We start from the raw sequence: 23,168 nt of genomic DNA, 5'->3' as shown, positions 1-23,168 counted from the left end.
AGAAACTTCCCCTTTCCCCATTTTGGGGGCCAGAACCCACTTCTTTTTCCCCATCATCTTTCTATCTCTAGGGCTGGAACTACTCTCTTCTGCTACCACCCTATTTCTAGGGTGGTTCAATACGCTGAAATCTCTGGGGCTAGAACCCATCCCCAAAAGTCTTGAGTGGCTCCAGCCCATCTGTGTATCCACCCTGGCTCTGTGACCCACCCCACTCCAGATGCCAGGGTCACTGTGGTTGGGGGCTGTTAGAAGGAGCTGGAGCCAGTATGCAAAGCAGCTGTAATGGTCTGAGCGGATTTATTGACAGTGAATAAAGGGCACAAAGCCCAAGCCAGGGCCTGGACCTCTTGTGCCAAGAGGGCAGGGGGCCTAAGGTGCTATTGCTTTAGAGGCCCGCCAAGGGCAGGGGCCTGCTCCCAGCTGTCACGCTCTAGCATATGGAGCGAGATGATAGGGAAGGCAGGTTAGGCAGCCTGTTGGCAGGCAGGGGAGGGGGATGAGACAGAGATGGGGGCTGGGGGGTACTTCTCCTGAGATCCCCCAGCCTGAGACCATGCAACTCCAGGTGGAAGTAGGGCTGGTCCCTCAGCAGGAGGGCAGTGCTGTCCAGTGGAAAGGAGAGGCTTCAAGCCCACCCATTCCCTGGCCCTGCCAGCTGGTAGTCAATCAGTCAGCACAAAGAAGAATGAGGCTTGGAAGAGAGGAAGGGTAACAGTATTGCCTTCTATTCAAGCTGTGCCTCAGCTTTCCCCCAGGGCTGCAGAACCTTCCCCATCCCCATTACCCACCACCAAACCAAGGACTTTGTAGTAAAGGTTAAGCCTACAATTTATGCCGGGAGTTCAGGAAGCTGGTGGGTTTAGGTAGTGTTATCTAGGGTGGGATGATGGGATTATCTGGGTTTGGCCTCAGGCTGACTCACCTCACACACCTCCTGTTCCTTGTGGGGAGGATACCTGAGAGAGAGGAGGGTAAGCAATGGGAGAACAGGAGGTGGGTTGTTATCAGTGCCCCCAGAGTTGAACCCATCACAGCCCATCATCTTCATACCTGGTGGTCAGAGGTGTCCAATTTGCTTGGCTGTCCATTTGCCTCCTGACTGGTGGGCCCTGGGCTTGGGTCTTTCCCTCTGGCCCCCAGTGTTGGCTCTGAAGAGGCTCCAGGGTTCCCCTCAAGTGTACGAGGGACTAGGCTGCTGTCCCTGAGTCCTCCATTCTGTACTGGTGGGGTGGCAAGGGCCTGGGGCCTCTCAGGGGGCAGGTTCTCAATGACAGGTGTCCCTGCCCCGGGCTGCCCTCCCCCAGACCCTTGACCACCTCCTGGGTCCTGCCCCCCACAAGAACCCCAGCTCCTGTCTGTGGGGGAGCCATCGCGATGCTCATGCAGCCCATAGCGCTTCTCAATGTGTGTCACCCGGAACCTGGGAGAGGAATGAACAGTGGGGCTTAGGAATACATCTCAGAGGCTGCTTGGCCCTTCCCTCTAGCCAGGGACATCCTGGAGTTGATGGGCACTTCCCTCTGACCTAGGGCAGGAGACACATCCTCAGTTTGTGAGGCACACTGTGAGGCCTGACTCCTGCACTGGGGCTCATCTTTGAAATCAGAGGCCTGATCTTTGGGGCTCCCACCTCAACCTCCCTTTTCCCTGGGGCACTTTATCCCCACCTGCCCACAGAAAACACGGTGGTCTCCCCAGGCCGGGGACGGCTCTTTCCTTCCTTGGAACGTCCCTGACGGACAAGTGGGGGCCTCTTGTTGCGGCTGCAGTGGATGCAAGGGGCTGCAGAGCCCAGGTGCACTGTGTGATGATGGGAGGGGGCTCCGTCCTGGAGGCTGGAGGTGGCATCCACGCTGGACAGTAGGGAGGAGGGGAGCAGGGGTGACATGGCCATTTTCCTTCTTGTTCCATTTGCTTCTTTCAGAGATGCCCCACTTTCCCCAGGCCACAACATTCTTTCTCTTGTCTTTAATAAACTCAGTATTAAGATGTTAGTGACCATATGTTTTCCCTCCCGGGCTATTTGGTAAAGAGGGTAATATTTAACCCAAAGGTGTGTGGACTAAACATGGTGATCTCCAGATGGAAGATAGGGTTTGACAGACTCACAATTTCTACAGAGCTTTCTTCCTATAGATTAGATAGCCTTGCCCTCCCACCCCACCCCAAACATGCAAGGAGACTGGGAGAGGATTGTGCTGGAGGAGAGGGTACTCTCCAAGGCAAGCGAAGTCATGCTGGCCCTTGTTTCCAGCTCACCTGGACAGCTGCACTGTCCCTTCTCCTTCACTATCCCCCAGCATCTCCTTCAAGGCCTCAGCATTGGCTGAGGGGAGAAGGAAAAGAGGGAGTCAGTGGAGGTGGAGGTCAGGGCAAGAGAAAGTCAGGGGTTGAGGAGCAAGGGGCTAGCTCAAACCCACCTTCATTTTGGATGATGCAGCGAACAATCCTCTCTACTGTGTCCTCATTCACGTCATCGTCCTCAGCTGAAGGATGAGAGGGGTTGGCAAGGAAGGGGAAAATGAGTCAGCTTTAGGAGGACATTACTTGGTGGCTTCTGTGGCTTTTTCCTCAAAACATACCCTTTTGCCTACTTGCCATCATGCTGGATGTTAGCATTTCAGGGGGCAGGACAGAAAAAATACGGAAGTCAGTGGGAGCCAAGACTACCATCAGTGGGCCCTTTCCACCATTCTGCCTGCTCTAGTCTAGCTTTCAAGATGGTGTCTTCCCACTTGCTGACTCAAGAAAACATCTCTAGGCTACCTGAAGGTTTGGTCAGGGTTTGGCCTGGGCCTGTTGGCTAGGAAGCCAAAAAGAAGTGTGAGGAGAGGGAAAAAGGAGAAAAATGAGCCAGATTCCGGGCTCTTCACTCACGAGGCTGGAGCTGGGCATCGTCAGGCTCTGAACCCCTCGAGGTGCGGCAGCGGTAGCCCTTCTTCTTAAGCACGTGGCAGATCATAAAGCCTACAAGGCCCATGAGGAAGAAGACCAGCACAAGCAGGAAGAGCATATACAGCCCATGCTGGGGCGGTTCCAGGTCAGGCTGTGGTTCCGACATGAGGCCCTGGAGGGCGAGCGCGGGCCAGGGTGCCTCCTGGGGTTAGGGGGCTGCAGCTAAGGGTGGGGGTGGGGACAAGAATGCCATCCTCAGGATCCTAGGAGGTCCAGCCCCACCCTCTACCCAACCAGGGAGCTGTCCCAGGGATGGGTGCTGGTCCGGACCAGGAGTACCAGACGGCCGCTGCTCAAGCCCTCTTCCCCGACCCTGGTCTCTCTTTCCCGACGCCCCAGAACATTCCCCACTCTCCAGCTTGTCCTGCGCTTCCGTCCCTCCCAAGGACACTGCAGCGCGCGATGGGACAGAATTCTCAGGCGGCCGGCGAAAGAATCTCGCCTGAGTCAGCGTCTGCACCTCCTCCGTGCGGGCCTGAGCCAGGCCTCTGCTGCCCCCTCCCCTGCCTGGACTCTGGAACACCCCTTCCCCCACGTCGGATCCTCCCATCCTAACCACCTGGCCCACCCGGTACCGGTGGTGTGCTTCTGGTTTCGGCTCCGGCTCCGGTTCTGGCTTCAGGGGCGTCCTAGTCCGGCTCAGGGCCCCCGACGCGCTCCCGGCGCTCATCCCTTGCTTCCTCCCCCTCCCCCCTCCGCCGCCTCACCGGCTCGGGGTTGCCGCTGCGGATACCGGCGCCGCGGCAGGCGGGGGGAGGGAAGGGAGGAGAGGGACGCGGACCGGTTGGAAGCAGCGGACGGCTCCGGGACGACTGCGGCTCTGGGAAGGGGAGGAGATGGGGGCACCGCAGCAGCCGCCCTGTGTTCCCAAATGCCTTCGCTCGTGGCGGACCTGGTACCAAGGGGCGGAGCGCAGGTGTGCGGGGCGGAGAGCCAGGGCCCTGCGCGCCTGTGAGCGCCGGTGTGGGGCGCGCGTGACTGCGCTGCCCCCCCTCCCCGTCGCGGGCGGGAGTGCGACTCCGAGCCGGGCCCGGGTGGGGAGGACAGGCGGTCTGGCGAGGGGGCACTCCACTGCTTTGCCCGGCGCGCCTGGCCCAGTTGCTGCCCTCAGACGCTCCGGCCGGGGGGATAATCAGGAATCTTCCCAGCGGACCCGGGAGAGCCGGCTCTCCGCAGCTGAGATGGGCGGCGCGCTGGTTCTCCGGAGCCTCCTAGAGAAGTGCCCACGACCCGCTTGGGGCAGGAGGCTGGTCGGGCTGGCTCGGCTTCCCAAGGACTTGACCCTCGTCCAGGAGGAAAAGGCCCTTGCATGCTAGGACCGACGCTGCCAAGCCTCAAGCCAAGCCCGCGCGCTAAAGCCCCAGAACCTCGAAGGTTTAAGCCCGGCGAGGGGCGGAACTCCGCAGGGGGCGTGGCCGGGGCGTGGCCTAGGGGCGGGCGCGGGGCCTCCGGGTTCCGCAGCTTGCGCGCTGACAGGCTGCGTGCTTACGCAGCACGCACCGCCGGGGGACGGGCCGGCGACAGGGCGGGCGGCGGACGCGCGGGCCTGGTCCCGCCGGCACCATGGCCAAGACCGTGGCCTATTTCTACGACCCCGACGTGGGCAACTTCCACTACGGTGAGGGAACAAGGTTGTAAGCGAGGGGTTTCGGAACGCGGAGGTTTCAAGTCGGGGGCTGCAACTCCAGGGATCGGAACTGACGAACTCTCTTACCCCTAGGGGCCGGGCACCCTATGAAGCCCCATCGCCTGGCGTTGACCCACAGTCTGGTCCTGCACTACGGTCTTTATAAGAAGATGATCGTGAGTTCCGCCGCCTCCGCTGGGGATTGAGAGGGTGGCGGCAAACTGCGGCCTTAGGGATAGTTAGGCTACACTGGATGCACCAAGGGTGACCTACCCCTGGGGTGGGGGAAGGTAGATAGAAAGAACCAGGAGCACCCCACATATTAAGTCTGCTTCCACAGACTTAATGGGAGTGTTTCACTTTGGGAAAACCACCGTTTGACCTTAGGTGAACCAACCCACAGCTTAGTACAGGGGTGGTGGAAACTGGTTTAGAGAGAGTAGGTCTTTTCCTCCTTAGCATCTCAGGATGTGAGCAGTGCTGAAACCTTAGGGAAGGAAGAGGGTCTGGATCATTTTATCTGGATGTGAATTTACATTTAGTTCTGATCCCTTCTCCACTGTCATTTCTCTCCACCTTCAAGTAGCTAGACCTTCAGGGAGGATGCCACAGTGTGTGTGTGTAAATGTGTACATTTGTATGTATGTGTTTGGAGGAGAACAGGAGATGTCTTAGTTATTCCCTTACAATAGAATATCTCTACACACTTCTACTTAATCACAGCCAAACTCTCCTTTTCCTAGATAGTCAGAGTGCCTGTCCGCAGCTTGTAATTTATAGCTGTAATATGTGTTTAAGACAGTTCAGCTAAGCCCTGCTTATGTGTTTCAAGGGGAATTAGTAAATAGTATAAACAAGTGTCCATTTCTTGTGCTGAGGCACAAACAAGTGAATTGGTAATAGAAAACACTGATGTGATGTAAGTGTGAATCTATGAGTCACTTAAAATCATTTTCCAGTACATACCTGTTTGCATTTTCTGGGGAGAGAAAATCTTTTTGTCCTTGCCTAATTTCTAAAGATAATACCCCTCAGATGAGAATAAATCTGACTTAACACCTTGGCACCTTTGGTCTTAATTAGAAGGTTGTTACATATCCCATATTATTTGACTCCAAAATTAAGAAGAACTCTGAGAAGAGAGAGGACAGAACCCTGGGGACACAGTGACTATGGAAAGAATCAGGAATAGGAGATATAGGGATAGGGCAGGTGGATCAGGGCTCAAGGATGAGAACGTGAAAAAGGTTGGTCTGGAGGTGAGAAGGAAAAGGTAAGCCCACTGGTCTTCAGGTTGCTTAATAATAATGACATACCTGGTTATTATAAAATACATATATGTGAAAATAAAGTATGTAACAAATATGTAAAGTTAAAGTAATAGGTAATAAATAATTATAGGTAAAGTAATAATATGTAATATAATTAGTGGCTTTTTCACTGACTCTTGCTTCATAGAATAACTAGGATTGGGGGTGTGGTGAGGTGTCTGATTTAACAGTCAGTGCTCAGGACTGGGTTCAGTGTGGGTAATCTCGACGCCATGAATGGGGTTGATCCTGCCTTGTGTTTCCATCCCGAGGTCTTCAAGCCATATCAGGCTTCCCAGCATGACATGTGCCGCTTCCACTCTGAGGACTACATTGACTTCCTGCAGAGAGTCAGCCCTACCAATATGCAAGGCTTCACCAAGAGCCTAAATGCCTTCAACGTGGGCGATGACTGGTAAGGGGAGGCCCAGACTTCTGATGCCAGGCACTTTAATGTTAGACATTTCAGGGGGAATATTTGAATGAGGTCTTGTGGCAGCAGTGGGAAATTATGAAGGGGGGAGCTACTTGCTAATGAATCATGATTTATGCATTTGTTTAGTCAACAGATATTTATTGGTTATTTGTTAGTCCAGACCCTGTGCTAAGTGCTAGGGATGCAGTGGTAACAACCACAACATGTTAGTATTCAATTGTTAAGTCCAATGAAGGAGAGGTACGTGACACAAGAGTTTGGATGTGGGAAATTTATCCAGCTTGGGGTAGGCTGCTGGAAGCTTCCTAGAGGAAGTGATAAAGACTGAGCTAAAAAAAACATCAAGGAGATCTGGAAAAGCAGTGGGAGGTAATAAGGTAAAAGGTGCTTGGGAGGATTGGGGGCGAGGGCAGGAATTTAGTGAGCAGTAGGGACATTATGTACTAAGCATTCGTGGTAGATAATGATTCATTTGAGAAAAAGGAAAAAGGTGGCTACAGAATATGAACAGAAGAGTGATATGAATCAAGATCAAAGTGGGGCCTCCCCAGTGGTGCAGCAGTTGAGCACTGGGCTGCAAAGCTGCCCACAGCCTCTGCAGCGCTGATTCGATCCCCAGCTGCCAGTGAGAGTCCCACATGGTGTGCAGACCTCTCCTGCCGCGCCCGCTGCTTCCCTCAGCAGTGTACTTCATCAGTCTGCCTGTTCTGCTCCCCGCTCTGGCTCTGGTGAATTCTCTCACCCTCCTGCACTTCTGACTGTACCCAGTGTTTGTATAAATAAATAAATAAATCTTTAAAAAAAAATCAAAGTGGTAAGCAGAGCCTTTGAAATAATAAATGAGCTTTACCCCCTAGAATAGAGAGAAATCAAGGTGTCTTTAAAAGCAGGAAAGTGGGGCCTCCCTGATGGCGCAGTGGGTTGAGCGCAGCTCTGTGAAGCTATCCACAGCCTCTGCAGCACTGGTTCGATTCCCGGCCAGCCAAAGAGATACATGGCACAGCAGACCTCTCCTGTCTCGCCAACTGCTCCCCTCAGCGGTGTATTTCAGTCAGTCTGCCTGTTCTATTCCCCGCTCTGTCTCTGGTGAATCCTCTCACCCACCGCACCACTGGCCTGTACCCCAGTTCCTGTATAAAAATAAATAAATCTTTTAAAATAAATAAATAAGTGAAAGCAGAAGAGTGGTTTGACATGATCATCTCATACAAAGAAGACTCAGGCTTAGGCCCTGTGGGGAGGCAGGGGACAACAAAGATAAGCCCCCAGCCTTCTTAAATTCTAGATGTTAATGTAGTGACCATAACATCTACCATTTACTCAGGTTTTAGTTGTTTTTTTTTTAAGATTTGTTTATTTATGCATTCAAGAACTGGTGTACAGGCCTGAGGTGCAGGGGGTGAGAGGATTTGCCAGAGACAGTGGGGAACAGAGCAAGCAGACTGACTGAAATACACTGCCGAGGGGAGCAGCAGACGAGATAGGAGAGGTCTGCTGCGCCATGTGGGTGGCTGCCTGGCCAGCCAGGGATCGAACTCGTGCTGCAGAGGCTGTGGATAGCTTCATAGTGCTATGCTTAACCCGTTGTGTCACCAGGGAGGCCCAGTTTCTAGTTTTTGATTTGAGAAAATTTCAGACATTTCTGAAGTGGAATAGTATAGTGGATTCCTGTGTGTCCATCAGCCAGCCACAGTACTTAAGAACCCATCATATTGACCCCAATCACCAATACTTGTCTGCATTCTCCCACATTTGATTATTTTATTTTATTTTAAAGATTATTTATGCATACAAGAACTGGGGTACAGGCCAGAAGTGTGGGGGGTGAGAGGATTCACCAGAGATAGTGGGGAGCAGAACAGGCAGATTGACTGAAATACACTGCTGAGGGGAGCAGTGGGCGAGGCAGGAGAGGTCTGCTGCGCCATGTGGGTAGCTCCCTGGCTGGGGATCGAACTCGTGTTGCAGTGGCTCAAATAGCTTCATAGGTTGTGTCTTAACCCCTTGTGCCACCAGGAAGGCCCCCCATTTGATTATTTTAAAACAAATCTCAGAACTCACATCCTTTTATCTGTAAATATTTTGTGATGTACCTCCAAATGATACTTTAAAAAAAAAAAAAACAGACATTATCACACCTAAAAAAAGAGCACTAATTTACTAATTTCTTATATCATTAAATGTGCAATGAGCATTCAAGTTTCTCCAATTGTCTCATTTTTTTTCTTTTTTGCACTTGATTTTTTTTAAATAGGATCTAAACAAGGTCTACACATTGCATTTGGTTGACATATCTCTTAAGATATTTAATCTGTAACATTTCCTTTCTCTTGGATTTATTTCTTGAAGAAGGGAGCTTATTGATCTTACAAGGTTTCCTACAATAGTGACCATTTGTTAAGTGCTTACTCCGATATGCTGTAGATGTGTTGGGGCATCCATGTCTTTCTCACACCAACTCTGTGATGTAGCAGTCCTTTCCTTGATGTTATGCATAAGTAAACTGAAATTTAAGGAGATTTATGTAACAGCCTCAGTGACATAACTGATGAGTGGAGGTGGCAGGGTTCACAACCATATTCCAGTTTTTAAAACACTATTGCAATCTGTTTCCTTCAATGCTCCTTCCAAAAGAAGAAGCTCAGACTGGAGAAAAGAAGCCAACTGCTTAGGCTAGCCTTGAATACCTTCCTAACCTTATCTCCAGGCCCCTGCTATATAGGCTGCCTTCCTGAAATTGCTTTTCTTTTCCAGTCAACCTCTTTAAGGCTTTCCCAGCCTTTACACCACTGTGAAACCATTATTGACCTCACCAGCTGCAGAGATCTGTCCTTCTGTACACACTGTTCTGTCCATTTGGTGTTTGGTCATATGCTGTCTTGGGAGGTTTCTTGGTACTTTGTTATTGTTTTGGCTGCTATTTCTGAGTTCACTTTATAGGTCTGGGAATGCAGAGTCAGCTCTCAGGCCACAGCTGGGGCCCTGAAAATGCTCTTTGTACAGTTAAGGAGTATTATTCCCTCTTGCTGCATCATTTGTACCGTCATATATAAGCTACAGTTTAAGTGTTTCTGTGTTTCAGATGAGAATCTGGGATTTTCCTTCTTTTTATTTCTCCCCATCTCCCTTGTAATTAATTTCTGATTCTTTTCAAAAGAATATAATATAAAAAGTCAAGTTGTACTATAGGATTTTCTAATGGATAAAAAAGCAGCCCTAAACCCATCCCTCCCACTTATAAATCCCTCCCCACAGTGGCAGTCACTTTCAACTTCTTAAGCTATTTCTATTGCTATTTATCTATGGATTTCAAAATAATAATGCCATGTCACTGTTCTTAGGTAATGTCTGCTGTATGTGTCTGGTACTAATGCTTAACAGCCGTTAGCTCTTTTAGTCTCAGCAACCCCTGTGAAGTACAAGGTGTTATCTCTTTTTTTACGGATGAAGACACTTAGGCACAGAAAGGTTTAACAATTTGCTCAACCTTACAATCATTGATAGATGGTAAAGAGTCAGGCTTTTAACCTAGAGTTCTCTGACTCCTGAATCTGGGCTCTTGATCATACTATACTGCCTCTCATTAGCTCTTATACCTTATATTGCTGTTTCTTCAGTTATTAATCTTAGACATTGTTAATTAAGTATGGGAGATGAGCATTTAATCTTCTCATACCACCACTCTGGCTTCCTTTTCTTGCCCAGCTTCACAATATAGTTACATCTCAATTTTCTTTTCTTTTTTTTTTTTTAAAAGTTTATTTATTTATACAAGAACCGAGTACAGGCCAGATCCCTGAGAGCGTGAGATTCACCAGAGACAGAGCAGGCAACAGAACAGGCAGACTGACTGAAGTACACTGTTGAGGGGAGCAGCAGGCAAGACAGGAGAGGTCTGCCTCACCGAGTGGGTTGCTCCTTGACCGGCCGGGGATCAAACTCCTGCTGCAGAGGCTTCGGATTGCTTCATAGTGCGGTGCTTAACCCTTTGCACCACCAGGGAGGCCCTACATCTCAATTTTCGTTAAATAATTATTCTGTTTTTACATTGTTGTAACATTGAAAAATTCATTTACTGTCATGCCAAATAGTACAGTAGGATTTAATCTTTTTTCTTATGTTTTCCCGGGAGTTGATCATTGTATTTTTTTAAATTTGCATACTCTTTTTTCCTAAGATTTATTTATTTATTTATTTTTAAAGATTTATTTATGCATACAAGACCTGAGGTGTGGGGGGGTGAGAGGATTCACCAGAGACAGAGTGGGGAACAGAACAGGCAGATTGACTGAAACACACTGCTTAGGGGAGCAGTAGGCGAGTTAGGAGAGGTCTGCTGCACCATGTGGTTAGCTCCCTGGCCGGGGATTGAACTCACACTGCAGCAGCTGCAGACAGCTTTGTAGGTTGCTTCTTAACCCCTTGCACCACCAGGGAGGCCCTCTAAGATTTATTTTTATTTATGCATCACACATATTAGAACTGGGGTGTAGGCCAGAGGTGCGAGGGGTGAGAGGATTCAGCAGAGACAGAGTGGGAGGCAAAACAAGGTGGATCTACTAAAATGCACAGCTGATGGGAGCAGTGGGGAGACAGTGCTGTGCCATGTGGGTTAGCTTCTTGGCCTGGGATAGAACTTGGGAGTGCAGCAATGCTGATAGCTTGATAGTGTTGAGACTTTAACTACTATGCTACCAGGGAGGCCCTAATTTGCTTACTCTCTTAGCAACTGAGTATCCGTCAGTAATTCTTCCCAAAGCCCTTTGAGATACTATAAGACTCCCTACATTTCTCTTTTTTCACTTGGTCAAGTATGTCAGCTTTTTTATTTTCTTAGCGACCTAAACCCTGGTACTTTTTAAGTCTTTCCTTTCTTAAAACGGTCAGATATATGAAGGTATAGTGTGATTACTGTAAATTTGTCCTTTCTGAACATATGGTTCTTAGAGTTTTGACAGAGTGTATCCAGGTGTAGATGGTTTCCATTATCCCACAAAGGTCCCTCATACCCTTTTGTAGTCAATCCTTCTCTCCCTTAGTTCCAAGTAACTACTGATCTGAGGTCTATGCCTATATTTTGCCTTTTCTTGAGTTACATAAGTGGAGTCACATAGCATGTGACTTCAAGCCTCTCTTTTTATAAAGAATGATGATGGTAATAATTATAGCTAACATTTGTTAAAGGCTTACTAAGTACCATACAGTTAGATTCTTTCTGCAGGTTGTCTCATCATTTTTACATCTCATATTTAGGGACATAACTCTTTGTTGAAAATGTGTGATTATAAAAAATACTATTGAACATTGTGTTAAAATGTGATACACATAGAAGAATCTTAAGAAAAACAGAAATTACTTCCTTTTGGGAAGTAAGTATACTCAAGTACCAGAATCTGCCTGCATCTCTCTCCAACTATGATTCAAACTGTTATTTTACATGCTGCTTTATTTCTCATCCATTGCCTTACACGGGGCTTGATACATAGTTTGTCAAAAATGTTTGTTGACTAAATTTGCAGGTAACTGGTGTATAGGAAGGGTGATGAGATTATTGAAAAGTGGAGAGTAGAAGGGCTGGGGTGGAGAGGAGAATTGAAGGGCCTAGACAGAGGTGGAGGGCTCCAATACGTCTCTTCCCTGCAGCCCCGTGTTTCCTGGGCTCTTTGAATTCTGCTCCCGTTACACAGGCGCATCTCTGCAAGGAGCAACTCAGCTGAACAATAAGGTGACCATAACCCTGAGTCCCTTTCCCCCTTTCCTGTGAGTCCCTGGACGCAAAGCCTTAACCCTGACTCTGAGTTCCCAGATCTGGGGATGAGCAGGAGGAGGTCTTGAGTTGGTATTTGTCTTTCAGATCTGTGATATTGCCATTAACTGGGCTGGTGGTCTGCACCATGCCAAGAAGTTTGAGGTGAGTGAAGAGGTGATGGGGGAGACGATGATTGCCCAAGGGTAGGTGGTTAGGATGATGAAGGGGCAGCCGGGTGGAGGAAATTTTCCCCTCTTTGTAAGACCGTTGTCTTGCCATAGGCCTCTGGCTTCTGCTATGTCAATGACATTGTGATTGGCATCCTGGAGCTGCTCAAGTAAGTGGCCCTGGAGGAGATGGGGGACTTATGAGACTTTTGGCTAAGGAGTACTCTCATATTGTCTTGGCCCTGACCTTGAACTCCACTCACACATAACTTCTCTCAAGTTCTTGATACTTTTCTCAGGCTGCCTTTCCTGTGCTCTGCTGCAGATTCCCTGCTGTCTTCTCACATTTCAGCCTTCTCTGCACATCCCTTTCCTATCCCTGCCTCCAGGCTGGAGCCCCAGGGTTGCCCTTAGGGAACTGGTGGTATAAGGTTTCGGGTGACATGGGGCAGAAGCTGACTCTTGGTAACTCCAGCCTTGTGTTTGGGAAGAATGGGTTGGGGGGATGGTGTGTGCGGATGATTTCTTGCTGGGGTTCACCTCTGCCTCAGACCGTGGCTTTGCCCTCACCTCAGGTACCACCCTCGGGTGCTCTACATTGATATAGACATCCACCATGGTGACGGGGTTCAGGAAGCCTTCTACCTCACTGACCGGGTCATGACAGTGTCCTTCCACAAATATGGAAATTACTTCTTCCCTGGAACAGGTATGGAAATAGGATGACTGTCCCCTTCATACCTCTGAGCTCTTTACCTTGACTGTTTCCATTCACAGGCGCCTTTCCTGAGACCCAGTTTAAGTAATCTCCTATGGTCACCTGAGAAAAGTATCTGTCACATCACCCTATTTATTTCTCTCAGAACTCACTGCTATTTGTATTTTTGAGGTTTTTAGTCTTGTTTACTATCTCCCTTGTCACATGACCACCTCCCCAAGATTATAAATTTGGTGGGATTTCATTTATTTCATTAGTTCTATTGTCTTTACTGTCGTATCCCCAGTGCCTAGTATACAACTTGGCACTTCATGTGAATGCAAGTTACAACTTAGTGGCTCTGGGGAGGGTGTGGTGGAGGTTCATAGATAGAGTGAGAGGACCTCCACTTGGAGTTGAAGGGTTTGGCTTGTGGCTGCCCCCTTTTCTTGGCTTCCAGTCCTTGCCTTCACTGCCCTATAGGTGACATGTATGAAGTTGGAGCAGAGAGTGGACGTTACTACTGCCTCAATGTGCCCCTGCGGGATGGCATTGATGACCAGAGTAAGTTCTGATGTTGACTCCCTGTTCCTTCAGCCCCTTCTTTCTCTCCTTGAATTAACTCTTCTGCCTGGTATTGTCTACTGTTAGGCCAGGTGTCCTTAAGGATGAATGGCCTTCAGAGAGACCTTGAACCCCCTGGAAATTGTATGCAGCATATCATGTGTATGTGCATTTTTCTGGGAAAAGGGTCAGTAGCTTTCATCAGTCACTCAGAGGGGTCTGGAACCCCTTGCAGAAGCTGAGAACCAATGGTTTGGTTCTTTGGGTTACCCCTTTCCTGGGCTACATGCTCTCTCAACCCCCTTTTCCCTTTTGTTCCCTGTCTCCCCATCCCCTTGGGGTGCCAGGTGCCCATCTTTGGCCCTCTCCCAGGTTACAAGCACCTTTTCCAGCCAGTTATCAACCAAGTGGTGGACTTCTACCAACCCACGTGCATTGTGCTCCAGGTAATGCTGTCAGTACCTCCTCAAGAGGGCTTGGCCTGGGCTTGGGGGAAGAGAGCAGAAGAGCCCCAGGTTGGTGAGTGAAGGTCATTTGGGAACCCCTGACCAGTTATCTCACTGCGGCCAACAAAGGTTTTACCTTTTTCAGTGTGGAGCTGACTCTCTGGGCTGTGATCGATTAGGCTGCTTCAACCTCAGCATTCGAGGCCATGGGTGAGACTTGCCCTATTTCCACTTCCCCAGGTTTTCAAGTGGCCTTGGGCCTCAGTATATGAAGTGGAGGTGGCTAGCGAGTGGCCTCATCTCTTCTTGGGAATAAAAATAGCTACAAATTTACTTGAACTAGAAATGTCACCTCAAATAGGGTTTTCCCAGCTGACCATTCATCATCAGTATTTATTAAGCATCTATTGTATTCCAGGCTGTGTACTAAAAGGTGGGGATGCAATGGGGTATGTATAGTTTAGTGTAGGAAACATGAAAAAAAGTAGGTTGTTATAAATCCTATAAAGGGAAAAGATAGAAAAGTAAGACACAGCATAACAGTGGGAAACTGACTTTACACAGCATAATTTGGAAAGAAATTCCTGAAGGGGTAATATTTTAGCAGAGCACTGGAGGCTAAAAGAAGCAGCCAGAAGAAATGGAGAGAAGTCCATCCTGAGCTGTGAGAAGAGCCCATGAAAAGACTCCAAGTCAGGGAAGAGCTTGGGTAGCAGAGATGAAGTAGAACCAGTGAGGCAAGAGCCCAGGGAGCAAGCTGGAGGAGTTGAGGAGAGGTCTGAGGACTTGAGATGAGTCTATGCAGAACCTTTAGGATGGGTAATTAATTACGTTCCAAGTAGGACAGATTGGGTTTTTTTTTGGTATCACTTTTTATTGAGATTCAAATAGGATGGAAGTAACACCATCCAGCTTTTGTTTCAAATAAGATGCTTTCACTGATAAGAGAAGAGAGATTTGGGGATGGGGAGTAGGAAATAGGAATGGCAGCAGGAAGACCAGTTCCGAAGCCATTGGTGGTGTCTGGGTGGGGACCCTGTGCCTGGGTGAAGGTGGAGGATGGGTGATGAAGAGAAGTGAATGATTTGAGTTGTATTTTGGAGGCTAGAACTACCAGAACTTGCTGGTGCATTGATGAGAATAGTTGATTAACTGGTAGAGTGCCACAGGGGAGGGGATGTTCAATAGGGCAGAGGTAGGGATATACTTTATTTTAACATTTGTATTGAGACACAGCATATGAGGTATATTTTAAGGATATAACTCAATGAATTCACTTCTCAGTCAAGATGTACAACATTTCTAGTTCCCTTGTGTCCCTTTTCAGGCAGTACCTACAGGTGTATGCTCTGACTTGAGAAATTCCTCTGCCCATGTCTGGTTCCTTTTAACAGGGAATGTGTCGAATATGTTAAGAGCTTCAATATCCCTCTACTGGTGCTAGGTGGTGGTGGCTATACTGTTCGAAATGTTGCCCGCTGCTGGTGAGTCTACTCCCTGATGCTCCCCCTTCCCCTGTGTCAGTGTGAGCTGGGGGTTCCCTGAGAGATGGCCAGTTGGACCGATAGCCCTCTTGCTCAGCCTGCCCTCTCTGCCGGTTGGTTTCAGGACATATGAGACATCACTGCTGGTAGAAGAGGCCATTAGCGAGGAACTTCCCTATAGTGGTAAGGGCTGCACCATGATACCCCACAGCAGGAAGGCCATCCTCATAGACCTGGCTATGACCTACTTGAAGGCATATGGGAAAACTGAACCCCTGGGCTCCAAGTAGGGAGAGGTTGGGCAGCAGTTTTGTGGGGGTCTGGTGTGGGAAAGATAGACTAGAGTGTTTTGGGATCTCAGTCTCCCTCCTCTGAGCCATACCTTCTAATACTTCCTTCTCCCCTCAGAATACTTCGAATACTTTGCCCCAGACTTCACGCTCCATCCAGATGTCAGCACCCGCATCGAGAATCAGAACTCACGCCAGGTTAGCTGCTCGGGAAGCCAAACACAAGTGTGGGAGAACCCAGGAGAGGTTCAGTGTGGAGCTGAACTCAATGAATTCATTTCTCAGTCAAGATGTACAACATTTCTAGTTCCCTTGTGTCCCTTTCCAGGCAGTACCTGGATGTGGGAAAGCAGAGAAACCAGAGGAGAGAGGAAAGTTCTTAGCCATCACTGTCAGCTGAGGGCAGCCTAGTTAACATAGAGACAATCAGGGTTTGGAGGAAGGACGGTTACTATATGGGGGATTCGAATTGGGATTAAAACTAGCACAATATGGGTAAAAGGCAGCTAGAAACATGGATACCCTGACAAGTACTGGAAGCTGTGTACTCTCTTCATTCCAAACCAGTATCTGGATCAGATCCGCCAGACAATCTTTGAAAACCTGAAGATGCTGAACCATGCACCTAGTGTCCAGATTCACGATGTGCCCGCAGACCTCCTGACCTACGAAAGGACTGATGAGGCTGATGCGGAGGAGAGGGGTCCTGAGGAGAACTACAGCAGGTCTGGGGTCAGGGACTTGAGAGCAGGGGGTTCCAGTAGTTTTGTTGGGGAGGTTAAGAGAGAAAAAGTACATTGGAGGGCATTAGCACAATTGTCTATGGCTTTCTGCCTTTAGTATGCCTGCTCTTTGTTCAGCTGCTCTCTCTTTTTTTTTTTTTTTTTTTGCACCTTTTTTAATGACGTAAGTAACATGTTTGTTGTAAAAATTTTAAACACCACCAAAATACATTAAATTTGCTTTCATACAAACTTAGACCCATTCCACAAAGTAACCACTAAGAGTACTTTGATTTATATCATTGTAGAGAGACATTTTTCTATAGAGTACACATATACTGTTCTATATGCTCATATAAATGCAAGTGCAGGTATACACTCATTCTCAGATTTGGCTGTTTGTGCAGCTTTTGTCATAATACAATTTGGATCATTCTATACATGTTGCTCTACAAGTTACAACTTGTTCTTTGTTTTTTAATTGGAAATAATGTATCTTCCCACAACACCACGCAGATCTGCTTTCTTATTTTATCAGCTGTATAATATTCCAATATGTGAATGTAGTATCATCTCACCAATTACCACAGATGAGCATTTACATTATTTCCCACTTTCTCACTGTCAGATTGCATTTGTTAGTGAATCCCCTTACATATACTCCTTTGCATGCTTGTGTCAGTAGGTTAGATAGCTAGAATTATTGGTGTTAGGTCAATGTCTATGTGCACTAAACTTAAAAATTTGCTGCCAAATTGTATTCCAAATGTCTTTAACAATTTACATTCTTGCCAGCGTTTTACTCCTTCCTGGTCCTGAGCTGATCACTGCCTGTGTGCAGTGTTCTCTAAGGCCCTTGGATTTCTCTGTGAAATTGTGTGTGTGTGATTATTGCATTGTGGTTTTTTTTTTTCTATAGTCCTTATCTTTGTGAGCTATACACTAAAATATTCACAGATGCACTGAATTAAAGGAAAAGAGAGTAGGATAGAATTTTCTTAATCCCCAAACATGCTTTTCTGAAAACAGAAAACACAACAGAACCCAGAAGTACAGAAACAGACACACTTAATGGAGAGCAGGTTTTCGTACATGGCTGGGGGATAACCACAGTGCACACTTGCAGGACACCTGCTCCTGCTCTCATGCAGTACTAGAGGTTTGAGCTGGTCTGCTGCAGAGTCTGATGTACTTTTCAGTCCCTTCCAGAACAGTGTCCTTGTCTGTCTTGAATTTTGGGCTTTCAAGTCTTTCCTCTGGACCTAGGATTTACTGCTGGAACCTTGGGGCCCCTGCAACACTCCTCCTCCATGCACACCCCCTCTTTCCCACTCTGGGTTTGGGAGTTATCTGCACACCCAGCTTGAGAGATTCCTTTTTGATCCATCCTGTCTTTCCTCAACTTCTCCAGTCTCTGAGGCTTGATTTCTGTATTAAAATTTCTTTTTAGCGAAGTTTAATTTTTTCATCTCTAGTTACATTCTGTGCCTAGTTTCTGCATTACAGCACCCCCTTTCAACAGCCAGCAGAAGCCTTAGGCCTCTTCCTATCCTGCACTGAAGCTTACTGTCAGACCACCCACTGAGTTCCTGTTCTTTGATGACTGGGGTTCCAGCTCGCATATCATTTGCAGAATAGTAATAACAATAGTTACTGTTTTTTGTGGGTTTGCTAAGCACCAGATTCAATACTAAATGCACTATATTATAACATACATATCATCATGTCGTCATTCTCTTCCTATCAGACAGCTCTCAAAGGTAGCTTTTATCCTAAAATTACTAAAGGAGGACTCATAAACTCAGGTTAAGTAAGTTCCTAAGGTCTCATAGCTAATTAAATATCAAGACTGACATTCAAAAATTAATCTCTGACTTCACACCTTTAACCCATGTGTACTTAGAGGTAACCAAGACATTGCTCACCAGGTAGATGTCACCTTTCTTGATTTACTTTCCCGGCCTCTCTTGTGATGACTTTCTCCATTCTTCCTGACTTACTGACTGTGGGTGAGCTAATTCAGTTATCAATTATTCATATTCTTCCAGAAAGTAGTTTTCCATAAAGAAACCAGTATGGAGTACTTATTGGGGTCTATGTTGCTTTCATATCCTTTTGCTCATTATAGGTTAATTTGTTGCTCCTCTGCTTAAAGCTCTCCTTTCCATTGCACTTAGAAGGAAATACAAATTTCTGACCATGGCTTTAAAAGATCATGCATGCCAGGCCTCTCCGGTACCGCAGCGGGTTGAGCAGAGCGCTATGAAGCTGTAGGCAGCTTCTGCAGTGCGGGTTCGATTCCCAGCCGGCCAGGGAGATACCCACATGGCGTGGAAGACCTCTCCTGTCTCACCCGCTGCTTCCCTTAGCAGTGTCTCTAGTCCTGCCTGTTCTGCTCCCCGCTCTGTCTCTGGTGAATTCTCTCACCCTCCCATGCCTCTGGTCTATACCCCAGCTCTTATATAAATAAATAAAAATCTTTAAAAAAAAAAAAAGATCATGCATGCCTGCCCTTACCTGCACCCGTAGTCTCATCTCTACCCTTCTGCATGCAGACTGCACCTAGAGTTCTGACCTCCATCCTCTTACTGGGATACATCAGCCTCCTTCCACCTTATAACCTCTGTTTTTGGTTTTCTTGCAGCTTGGAATGGCCTTACTGAGCTCTTGGCCTGGCCAGCTCCTTCTCAGACTAAAGTTTTTTACCTTCTTAGAACAACTTTCCCTAATAATGCTGTTGTTCTGCTACAGCCTACAAGGAGTTCTCTCAATCAGTGATCAGTTTCAGAACAGAAGGAAAGGAGTGGTTCCCTGAGAAAGAACATCTGAGAAGTGATTTCAGAGAGGGCATTGGTGTGGGACAAGTTTGGGACTTGGAAAGTGGGACCCTGACTTCTCTCTCCTTGCTTTGCAGGCCAGAGGCACCCAATGAGTTCTATGATGGAGATCATGACAATGACAAAGAAAGCGATGTGGAGATCTAAGAGTGGCTGGGCTTCCAGTGTCCCAGGGAAATTCTTTTTACCTCTTGGTTGGGTGGGAAGGAAAAGGTGTGGCTCCCCCATCCCTGGACTGGCACCTTAGGGCATTTATCAGCCCTGGGGAAGGATTTGGAGACCATATCTGGTTCTAACCAATTACCCCCTTCCTTCTCCCTCCCAAGGCCTGACAATGGTACCTATTAGGGATTGGATGGGGACAAGGATTGTTGTCTCTAGGACATCTTAGGCAGTGGGCCGTAGAAACCAGTCCCCAGACCTTCTGGTTCCTTTATTCCTTCCTGCTTCCCTCCAACCCAGACACTTTTAGGGATGAAGACGTAGACAGAAATGAAGTTGCCTCTGACTTCATCCTCTTCTGGATTCAGCTTTGGGGGTCTTGCTTCCAGTGCAGGTGAAGAATGCGGGACTTTAGGGAGCTCTGGCTCCCTTAATCCCAGATGATGGGAAGTATAGTTTTGAGTGGGGAGGACATGAAAATGTCTTGTAACTTTTGACTTTATGTCCATTTTACCACTGTTTTTATCCAATAAACCAAGTTGGTATTTTTTGTACCTTTGCCTTTCTGAGAATATTCTTAATTCTTGCTAGTTTTCGCTGTATAGAGGGAAAGGAAATGGGGGTGATAATATATATAATAAAAATAATAATTAACATTCACTCTGCACTTAGATTTTATATTAGGCCCTGTTACATAGTCTACATGAATTATCTTACTCATACATAGAGTGTTAATAGAGCATTTTGGTTAAGAGACAAACCTGGGCAGATTATTAATTTAAGAGAGGAAATAGAAGATGGCTTGAGGTTTCTGAGCTTGGGTATTTGGAGTGTCGATTCTAATTGGTGAAGGTATGCTGAATAAAACATGACAAGTGCTTAGTACAATGCCTGATATAAATAGTTGTCAGTTGTCTAAATTGTCTATGCAAATGGATGCTAGAAACTATAGTAGTCACAGACACTGACCCTTTCCTAGAGGAGGAGTTCATAGTCCAGTGAGGAGTGAGAAATGCTACAGCAGATGGAGATGGTGGTACCAGAAAGAAAAAAAGATTGTCACGCCTTCCATGCTTTCATCCTGTCTGTATTTCAACACCCCTGTTTAGAAAGTAAGTGGCTTTTGAACTGTTTTGGACAAATCGAATTTAAAATGTAGAATGGACACCTCTATGCAAATTTCTGTCAGGCAATTGGAAGGTGGAACACAAGAGATGAAGGTGAAATTGAGGATAGTGCCAGCCTGGCAGAGTCCCTGTAACTCTCAGGTGCTGGACTGGGGGTTCCAGAATGAGTGAGTCACTGACTGCCCTCAAAGAATATTTGAAATCTTGTGCAGCTGCAGGCAAGATAATTCTGTCTGTACTTTGAGGGGTGCCACATGCTTTTAACAGAAGAGACAGATGTAGCTGCATGGATGAAATTACTCAGGGAGAAATTAAGCTAGTAGAGCAAAGAACATAGTCTTGGAGAACACATGTTCTTTTTCTTTCTTGTTTTGGTTTATGGCAGGGAATCCTGGTTAAACAGGGCTTGGCACTCAGACTAACATAGGTTTAAATTGTTTTATTAGGTTTTCTTGGGCAAGTCATTTTCGACTTGCCCAACTCTCCAAGTCCCTATTTCTATCTGTAAAATGGTGAGACTAGTGGAATCTATATCACATGGCATTGTGAGGATTCAGTGAGAAAACACATTATGCCCCACATAGGGCGAAGCCATGTAAATGTAAGTACTATGTAGGCACACGTCGGCCATAGCTAGCTTTTAGAGGTTAGAAACATAACTAGAAAATAGCCAACCTGGGATTCAAAACTAGGTGATTTAATTCCAAAGGTGGTACAGGTACAGTCTAGCACTTCCCCAGGTTCCAGCTCTGTTCTTGGCAAGTAGCTTTCAATAAATGGTACCTGTCATTTTTATCTTCATGCATTCTACAGGTGTTACACACATAAAAATCATTACCCTGGAAAACCCGGCACTACATTTTCTGCCACGATAACAGTCTCTCAGGTGGTTTTTGGTTCAGGGGTCTGGGACGTGAGTGGATTCGGGGTTTACAGCCATGTGGGCACAGCGTGGGAGCGGCGAAACCTTCGCCGCTCCAACCGGCAGGGGGCGCCGTTCCCACTTGCGGCCGCGAAGAGCTGCATCGCCCACTCGCCTCCCCCTCGTGTGTGTCCGAATGGTTAGGCCCGCCGGGCAGGTAGCGCGCTTCCTCAGCTTCTCGCCACTCCACTCCCTTCCCCCATTGGTCGGGGCTGCGGGTCCGGGCGGAAGTGGGGCAGGAGAGCTGGAGCGAGGCGTCGCCGTTGTGTGTTCAGAGGCGCGCGCAGCCGGCATGCTAATGAGGCGGGGCGCGGCGGCGGGCTGAGGAGCGGCTGGGCGGCGACGGCGGCCGCGGCGGGCTCGGAGCTGCCAGCGGGAGCGGCGTAGGTGCGCGGTCGCCACCCAGCGCGGACCTCGGCATGGAGCCGCCCGGCGGGGGCCCGGGGCCCGGCCGCGGGAACCGGGACAAGAAAAAGGGTCGGAGTCCGGACGAGTTGCCTACCGCGGGCGGGGACGGCGGCAAATCCAAGAAATTCGTGAGTGTTCCTCCCACCACGCTCCCTCAGCCCGACGGGGTAACCGCCCTCTGGACCCCGGGGACCCCCACAGCCGGCCCAGGGGCGCACGCCTGCCTCCGGGGGGCCGCCCCCGCGCCATCCTTGCTCCTCTGGCTGGGTCCTCGCCTCCGCATCCCCACATCCTCCCCTCGGGGAGCCCCGGAGTCCCACCCGGCTTTTGCCCCGGCAGCCCCGGGGCTGCCTTCAGCCCCAGCCTTGGCGCTCTGCCCTCCGCTCCCACAGCCGCGTCTCTTCTTCCCCCTCGGCGCTGCTTCCTTTCTTCTTCCTCTGAAACACGCCTTCTCGGTCTTGGTCGCTGTGCTTTTCTAGGTCTAGTTTCTCCTTTACGCTTCCCTCCACCCCTTTTTTGGTATACTCGTCTTTCTTCCTCCTAAAGGTCACTTCCTTCCCCATGATCGATCCCTTTCACCTGCTAACTTTCCTCCCGCCCAGTCCCCACTCCGGGCTCTCAGCCCGGTGTCACCTGATAATCCTTCCCCGCAGGAATGTTACCTGACTCGGGCCCTTCCTTGGACGTTTGTCCCTGCGATTGCAGGGCTGTGTGCCAGCCCAGGTCCTGTGGTCATCGGGCATGGCGTTCATTTACTTCCCGGGATTTCTCCATCCTGAGAACCTCTTTGGCCTGTCGCAGATCACTTTTGGGGGTTTAGAACTTTTCGGTTATGCCCTTCTGGACCTGGGATGGTAATAAACCCTCCCCCATGGTGCGGAAGTTAGACTGCAAGTCCAAAAAGTTTGCAGTAATTGAACTGCTTTTTTTGTATTTCCCATGATAACCATCTCAACTCTTCTGCTGTCTCCTATGCCCCAAGGCTAGTGGCATCCCATTTTCTACCTGTAAAGAGTGTAGCTCTCCTCAGGCGCCCTTTACTTTCAAATTGAGGGAATACTGATATTCCTGTAATTCCATCGTTTCATTACCTTTTGCCCATGATAAATTTTCTTTCTTAGGTCTCTCTCCAGGGAGCTATTTTGTTTGCTTTTTACTGGAAAAGTTTTGAAAGATATACAGTACTGTGCAAGAGAGGAGAAGAGTCTTGGTTCTTAATAATCATTCGCTAGTTGTAACTATAGTGACTGGAGTCTTCTCTT

General features: G+C 48.1%; 3 protein-coding genes across 4 annotated transcripts in view; 2 read left to right on the top strand and 1 right to left on the bottom strand.

Annotated features, from left to right (window-relative positions):
• Positions 1-829: 829 nt before the first annotated feature.
• RELL2 (RELT like 2) lies at positions 830-3,064 on the bottom strand (the record flags this gene model as incomplete). Its single annotated transcript, XM_084252292.1, has 6 exons — positions 830-959; positions 1,054-1,423; positions 1,671-1,856; positions 2,263-2,329; positions 2,424-2,489; positions 2,881-3,064. The coding sequence occupies 6 exons, from the start codon at positions 3,062-3,064 to the stop codon at positions 927-929; spliced, it is 906 nt and encodes a 301-aa protein (XP_084108418.1). The 3' UTR covers positions 830-926.
• Positions 3,065-4,521: 1,457 nt separating this feature from the next.
• HDAC3 (histone deacetylase 3) lies at positions 4,522-19,434 on the top strand (the record flags this gene model as incomplete). Of its 2 annotated transcripts, XM_084252195.1 has the most annotated exons (15): positions 4,522-4,576; positions 4,679-4,761; positions 6,168-6,310; positions 11,975-12,056; positions 12,186-12,242; positions 12,362-12,417; positions 12,823-12,956; positions 13,428-13,508; positions 13,881-13,954; positions 14,100-14,164; positions 15,349-15,438; positions 15,563-15,621; positions 15,847-15,926; positions 16,296-16,453; positions 19,365-19,434. In XM_084252195.1, 15 exons carry the CDS (start codon positions 4,522-4,524, stop codon positions 19,432-19,434), a joined length of 1,287 nt encoding a protein of 428 aa, XP_084108321.1. The 2 variants fall into 2 exon arrangements, with proteins under 2 accessions (XP_084108321.1, XP_084108320.1); XM_084252194.1 differs by lacking the exon at positions 19,365-19,434 and having other exon boundaries at positions 16,296-16,746.
• Positions 19,435-21,917: 2,483 nt separating this feature from the next.
• DIAPH1 (diaphanous related formin 1) overlaps positions 21,918-23,168 on the top strand; it is a gene marked incomplete at both ends in the record, with an annotated part of 88,021 nt that continues 86,770 nt past the window's right edge. The window contains one exon of the mRNA XM_084251675.1: positions 21,918-22,034. Coding sequence (XP_084107801.1) covers positions 21,918-22,034 — 117 coding nt within the window. The remainder of the gene's footprint in view (positions 22,035-23,168) is intronic.

Source organism: Talpa europaea, assembly GCF_964194135.1.
Source record: "Talpa europaea genome assembly, chromosome: 13".
NCBI lineage: Eukaryota > Metazoa > Chordata > Mammalia > Eulipotyphla > Talpidae > Talpa > Talpa europaea.
This window is presented reverse-complemented; position numbering and strand designations above follow the sequence as displayed.